At 41.0% G+C, this 7336-nt stretch overlaps 1 protein-coding gene across 1 annotated transcript in view; it reads left to right on the plus strand.

The window, feature by feature from the left end:
- The window catches only part of LOC103359789 (voltage-dependent calcium channel subunit alpha-2/delta-2-like), a 51439-nt gene extending 49722 nt beyond the window's left edge, over positions 1 to 1717 (plus strand). The window contains exon 38 of the mRNA XM_008285314.1: positions 1562 to 1717. Within this exon, the coding sequence (XP_008283536.1) occupies positions 1562 to 1669 (108 nt within the window). The 3' untranslated portion in view covers positions 1670 to 1717. The remainder of the gene's footprint in view (positions 1 to 1561) is intronic.
- Positions 1718 to 7336: the final 5619 nt, after the last annotated feature.

The following is a 7336-nucleotide window of genomic DNA, read 5'->3' on the forward strand; positions in this document are numbered from 1 at the left end:
CGTATCTGCCACTCCCCCACAGCCACTGATGGTGGAAACAGAAGTGTGAGCGCTAACTAAACTAGCATCAGCAGCCAAGTACTGCCTGTGTGTTCTGGACACTTCCACCCTGTCGGAGCGCTGCCCCGGGGTGGAAGTGGTCGGAACGTGCACAATGCACCGGTCAGTTAGGTGTGAAATCCAGCGATGTTCTAACAATACATTAGTTATTATAACAACTATAAGCAATAAATATTAACAATAAATGAGCCTTCCAGCATCAAGCCCTCCTTGTATCCTGACCTCCATCTTGACAATCCGACAGCCTTGCTATCCGACATAAAAGAAGGTTTTACATTTAGTGTCGGATTATCGAGTCACGACTGTACTTTTATTGTATTTTGCGGTTGTTATTAACTTGAAGGGGTAAAATAGAAAGTAGATTTTTTAGATCTTCTGCCCTTCCTCAAGCTCCCCCACAACTAGCCTCCCAGTGAGGATTGGACCCACATGACACCTGACTAACCGACAGTCATCCAGCTCAGACAGCGAGTTCTTCCTGAAGGAGGCAGGAACAGCAACAGCTCGTTGATTTTCAGAGTAAAACAGCCTGTTTAGAACCAGCCTACAACCAGGACGTTACACAGTCGTGGTCAAATGAACCATATTTGCAGTGTTTTGGGCTGAGAAACTGAAAGTCACATTAACTGAGAAGGAGCACAATAGGGGACCTTTAATAATTATGCCTGCGTGGGCGATGTAGCTGCAAAATGTCAAGGTACTGAATAAAATGCATATTTGTTGCAGGACTGAGCTACCGACCTACTTAGATGGCTGGTGAAGGGCAGAGTAACTCACAGCAGCTTCATAATTTGAAGGAAAAGTTGACTTTCACAGTGTTTCTTGACCTCTCTATTTATTACTAATAGTAACCGGATTGGAGATGAAGCAGCCACGTAGACGTTCTTGTTACAGCAAAGTCTTTTTTTGTGTGTCTACTCATTCTTTTTGAGCACTTTTTAAAATCACAACTCTGTGATTCTTTCCTGTATCTTTAGCCCTATCAGTTGCGAAATAAGAACAAAAGCCCCGTGTAGTGTTGTGATAAATCACATGAGAGTGGAACAAAAGACAGAAGCCAGATCAGCAGCTTCAGCGCCAAAGAAGAAGACGCAGGTTTATTCTACAGCACACGGGCAGACTGCAGCAGAACAATACACCAATGCAGTATGATAAAGAAATGAGTAAAAACCATAGAAGGTTGATCTGCCTTAAGTGTTTTAATGCACCACAACATGAGCTTGGTAGGAAACCTAAAGCAAACACACCCACACTGCTGCATGACCAACAGGTGTGTGATCGCCACAGCTGAAATGTTCACGGTGGATTTTTTGTCAGGCTTAATTACTTTGAGTCACGATTTCTCTGTAAAATAGGATTTCACACGCTTGCAAAAAAAAATGTGCTCAAAATGTCTCATTTGCACGTTCAGGATTAGGACACGTGTTTTATGCATGAAGTCCAAACACATACGTGCCTTTTGCCCTGGAGAAGGAGGATTTACTGTTAACTCTCTTTGCAGGAAAACACGTCAGAGTGTGGACGGGGTCATTCTCTGCAGTCCTCTATAGGAGTCCTTCTCTTCATTCAGCTCCTTCTGCCTCTCTTTCATCTCTTACAGACGCTCTGACATTTTTCATCTCTTTGGGTTTAGGCTCGGATCTACTGAAGGTCAGATCAAACAGCAACTGCAACATTTTTTGATCTACAAGCAGCTCACAGTGCATTGTGCTCGGAAAGAAAACCCTGGATCAGCTCTTAGTGCTTTTCTTTTTTTTTTATTTCGCCTTATTGCTTATGCATTCGTGGTGTTTCAGGGCTTGAGTGCAAAATGTAGGAAGGGAATGTGTTGAGTGTGCATGCCACTTTAACTAGGACAAGCATGTTTGGGTTTTTGTTTCTGCACACGGGCTCAGCAACATCATCAGTCAAGTCAGGGAAGCAGCCGAAATGTACTTTTAAACGGGCCAATGAGCAACCGCCCAGCTGGAACAGACGTCAGTCACAGTCGGACCGCTGGTGGGGAAATTCTAAAAGATCGAAACAACGCGTTTGGGTTTATTTGCTTTAAGTACACAGCAGCGAAGGAGGTAGTCGGATCTTCTGAAGGTGAAGCTGCAATACTGCTTTGTAGAAATGTAGTAAAAGTCCTGCATTTGAAATGTTACCAAAAACAAACTGATAATTTGACAGCAGAACTAAATTGTGCATCATATCATCAAATTAACAAAACTGATGCAACCAGTCCAGTGATGTAGTTTGTCAAGACGGAGCCACGTCTGGCTCTGTTGGACTGCACATAGTCAAACTATTCTACAGTTCTGTTTCAGTTCTGTTCCTCAGCTGTAAATGAATAAGCGTTCAGGCATTTTCTACACATTGTCTAAGTAAAATCTTAAAAATAGGAAGCAACGGGATCAGTGACGAAGTACGAGAGTTGCCCTGTGGGGTTTTCTGCTGCAGAGTTTCTGGTGACAATCAGTGTTTTGCAACCAAAGCACATGTTGATTTCATTTCCGTCCTCATAAAACCGTGTGCAGAGCAGATCTTCTTCGAGTTTACACCTGTGTTCTTCACCTGTGTGTCGTGCCAGCCGTGTGCTTGGTTATGGGAACGATTCAAAACGTGGCTCTATAGTGCTTCTAGTGGTCGAAAACTCCACAGGGTACCTTTAATATGCATCCACAGTCATACATTTTACAACCTCCGTCTGGTGTTTTAGCATCACTTTGGGATTATCTCTGTACTGAAACATGCATATCACATGATGGTTAAAAATGGAGTTGCCTGTGGAAGCAAGAAACAGAGGGTTGGTTGCTTCATTCACAAAAAGTAAGGCCCAATAGTTTCTTTTAACTGCACAACAGCGACAAGCCTCAGTTAGCATCCATGCTGAATTAACCGCTGCTTGTAAAGACTAATGTCACACGACAGCAGCTTAATAAACCAGGAAACAATGACCGATTAGTCCCAATCAGGAAACGACAGCAGGTGTCTGGGTCATAGTTTCCAAAAGGCTTTGTTTGGGCCTAAAATGCAATCTGAGTTTTCAAACTAAAACGATCACAAGTGTTTCCAAAAGTTTTCTTTTTAGAGAACACCTGGTTGTGTGGCTTGTAGGCGTGAGCGTAGCAGAAGTTATGCATTTTAAAATAGAAACACATTGACATGGATGTAGCCTCAGCGGCTTTCAGGTAATTAGGGGGCAGGAGTTACTTCTCATCACTGCATCCACCGGCTTTAAATCAGTTGAGCTCAGTGATCGGACAACAGCAGCAAGTTTGTAGAAGATGTTTTTAGATCTTTCATCATCACGTTATTGAACAACTCTTAGTATTCAGTATTTATATGGATTTTCAACACCAACGTCGTCCAAGACATTCACACAGAGGACAGTTCTAAATCATGCACAGCCTTGAAACTGTAAACAAAAACAGACAGAATCTGCTGCTGGATGAGCTTCAGACTCCCACCACAAGTTTGCTCAGATGCAACTTTGCTTTTGTTGGCTTAAAATAAACCTGCTGCGCCTGTTTTCGTTTGCATGCCGGGTCCTAGCGGAGCGTCTTCGCACACCGGAGCTCCTGCACCTGCAACTGTTTTTACATGATGGTAGATCCGGGCCTTAACCTCACTTTCACTTCAGTGTCTTTCAACCCACCTTTGACTTTTGCCAAGACAGTTTTAGTACTACAAAGTGTATCATACATGACAGGACCCTGAATGATTCCCTCTGCTCTCTCATGCTCTGTCTCTTATACGTCCTTAAACCCAACCAGATTCCAAACAGAACTTAGACAAAAAGTTCATTTTTTTTGTGCCCTTAAAATAACTTTTTACAGAGCACTTATGAGACTAGAGACGCCAATATGATGAAAAGCACCGCTGACTTTTCATGACACATATCAGTGAAGAAACATCTGTGTGGTTTCATTGTTACAGTCGAGGTTTGAAATGCTTCCACAGATGCTTGGTGTGATCTTGAAGTGCTTCCAGTCGAGTAAGATGTTGTCCAAGGATGTAAAATCAAACAACAGACGACCAAAATCATCCAACATTATTACGTAGGTTTTGTAAAAGTGGTAGTGCATCCTCGGTGGGCTACGGTATTTAGTAACACTGCACAGTGTTTAGTGCAATAATGCTATGATCATTGGGTACTTTATTCTAGCAGTAATATTCGATTTATGATTAAAAAAAAGAGAAATAATTTACCTGCAGTGTTATCGATGTCTAATAGCACAAAACGTGCAGAAGTCGCTGTGTGGCCAATATGTTTTTAAACATCTGTTGTTCGGGAAGCTCTTTGTCCTTTCTTTTGTATCTTGTATTGCCACTATTTGTCAAATCTCAAGTTATGCACTTATGTATGCTTCTGTATGGGGAATGTAGCTTCTGATCAGCTTTCGGTGTTATCAATATGTTATCGATATGTGATGCTTTTTGATCCCTGATGTCTCACTGACGGTGATGAGTCACTGTGGCAGAACATTTACGATTTATCATGCGTGCGACACTGCGGCGGAGAAATCTGAACAGAAGCGATGCACCTGAACGGCTGCTTAGTTCGTACAGCTGATTTGATTCAGTTGAAAACTGATTTTCTTCTGAATGGTTTACTTTCAAGACAGATTTAATGTTAACGCCATAGCACAAAATAATGACGTTCATTGGGGCAGCAACGATTTTATTTTAACTTCAATAATTAGTTTTGTCATCTTGTTCTTAAATTGTCATAATAATAATGATAATAATAATCAAAACAACAAAAAACAACCCATCTCAGTCTCTCAGAGTCCAGGCTAAAATCTAAAATTCATGATAAGTATTATTAATAATTAAGGACAAATAAATTAGAGACATATTCACGCTGAAACAGCTTAAACATTACTCAGATTATTGTTTGACTGTCAAAAGAGCTGCAAATTCATTTACTGTCGATTGCTCAATGGTTTCCGCTCTGCATAGATTATATTTTATGTGTAAATCTTTGTTGTTATTTAATATATTTAGTTCCAAAGGTGAGTAGGTTTTTCCAAAGTTATCACCAGAATCCCAATTTCTAAACACACTTATTGTGTTTACAGTGTTAGATGTCATGTCTCTGCCTCCTTTAGACACTTTAAGATGTTTGAAATACTGTGTTTGGATTAACAACTTGTGTTTGATATAGTTTTTCCACTAGAAAAGTTCATTTACTTAGTTAAAAGTTCTTTAAAATTTCTTCATTGCTCATAGAAAAATCCAGAATCTATAAATATGCCGTTATTTTTAGTTTTAAATTCTTGTCCGAGCTCCTTATTTTATCTTGATTTGCTTCTAAACTAGTTTCAGTGTCGCCAAAAACGCAGATTTAAGCTTTCTAGTGTCAAACATGCTGCACAGTAAAAGGTCAAACTTCCCCAAGTAACAAAAGAAAAAGCACATTTTTCAGCAAAGAGTCGACCTCTGGTGAAGACAGACGGGAGGTCGGTGTCTGCATGATAAATCCAGGAAGCTACTTCCCACAGTGATTCATTCACTCGTGTGTTTTTGTGTTCTCCGTTGATCCGGTCGCAGAGTTGAGTTACAAGGGGATATTTTTAAAAAGCTTTTTTGACAAAATATTTGTAAGATGCTGTTTTTCTCCGTCTGCCTGGTGTTCCGCCCTGCAGTGCCTTGTTGCACTTTTTGGATGGCAGGAGCATTTGGATCGTAGACGTGGACACTGATCCTGCAGGTTGCTCTGAAAGGACTCCTCGGTCGGGGAATCTGAAAAAAAAAAAAAAAGATGCTCTTCGTGAACTTAGGGAACATTTTTACCAGAGCACGGTTGTTGAAGGAGCAGCTGGCCTCCCCTCCTGCCTTCTCGTGGACACATGTTCGTCAAAGGAACCCTGCTGCCCTTCTGCTACGTGTCGTTTCTCTCTACACTGTGGTTCAGCCTCGAATCAAAGCACAGACACTGTCCATTTTCATAGATTTCTACTTCGTCCCATCTGCACACTGTATATTCTCTATTTGGCGCCTGTGGGAAACATGTACTTTTCAATTCGGACTGACTGAAACGAGTGAATGTTTATGTACAGTGAACCTACTGTTGTGCATCTCTGCTGTACCCGAGCATGGCGGGGACCCGGAGAGGCCGAATTAAAGCTCAACACTGATCGAAGACCTCAGCACAAACACTGCTTTCGAGACATCGGACAGACCGCGGACCTGCAGTATTAACTTCAGGCGGTTTTCTGTCGAGGAAAGACGTTTTGTGGAACTCTTTATAGCCAGTACAGTACAATATATTACTACAGTTGAGGTCAGTGTTGTAGTTTTTCTTTTAACCTTACTGGTATTTATTTGCATGATATTTTGAACAATTTACAGATTTGTGTACATAGTCTGATGGATATTTTACATTCCTGTCCGCATCCCCGGCTGCCCCGGCTCCACAGAGAGGGGGGGGAAGCGATTGTGCCCTCTGGGGTGGTTTTTGGGTGACGTGGAGGCTGACGAGCTCTCTGCCCAACGAACGAAGCTGAAAGTTTGACTTCAGTGAAGCCCACAGTGTTTGCAACTGTTTTGCAGCAAGAAAAAGCACAGAGAAGTTTAGAGTTATAAGCAACATACTGCCTGATTGATCTTTATTCATTTATTTAGGAACAAAAAAAAAGGTCCCCAAGTGATATATATAAGAAAAAAATGATTTATGCATTCAAAGGCTGTACAACAAGCAAACAAAGGCATGTGTGGGGGACGCCCCTTTATTGATTAACTTTGTTTATGAAGTAGATTTAAGTGTTCTTTTTTTTTTTCTTCCCTTTTCATTTACTTCTGGTTCATTTGATATATTCATTGATTTTGAGTATTGTGAATAATCTTTGTATTGAACAGAAAGGAACTGAATGTGTTTGAAGCTTGCGTGAGCACAAGAAGCAGTTTACAAGAAAAAGAGCAAAAACAGACAGAAAAGATCTCTATATCCTGTCCGTCTCCGTCCTTTGATTTACTGAGTATCCAACGATAAGAATGTTCATGTTTTTCGCTGTAACTCTTTGCTTTACATTTTTGCTGACGTTGTCGTTTACTCGGGACAGTTTTCCTCTCTTTGTGCCAGTCTCCAAACGCCACCTCATTTTTGTACAGACAATGTGAAGCAGTCAGCGGAAGATGAAGGCCAACTTTGTAAAGATTTTGTCAGTCACATTACAAAATGGATATTTAAATGTTTATATCTTTGGTGATTAAATGCTATTGATATTTTTCACTTCAGCTCTGAATGGTCGCTCTTCTTCACTGATTTCATATTTTATAGCTGCACACC

The sequence above is a fragment of the Stegastes partitus genome, unplaced genomic scaffold, assembly GCF_000690725.1.
Source record: "Stegastes partitus isolate 25-593 unplaced genomic scaffold, Stegastes_partitus-1.0.2 Scaffold10, whole genome shotgun sequence".
Taxonomy (NCBI): Eukaryota; Metazoa; Chordata; class Actinopteri; family Pomacentridae; genus Stegastes; species Stegastes partitus.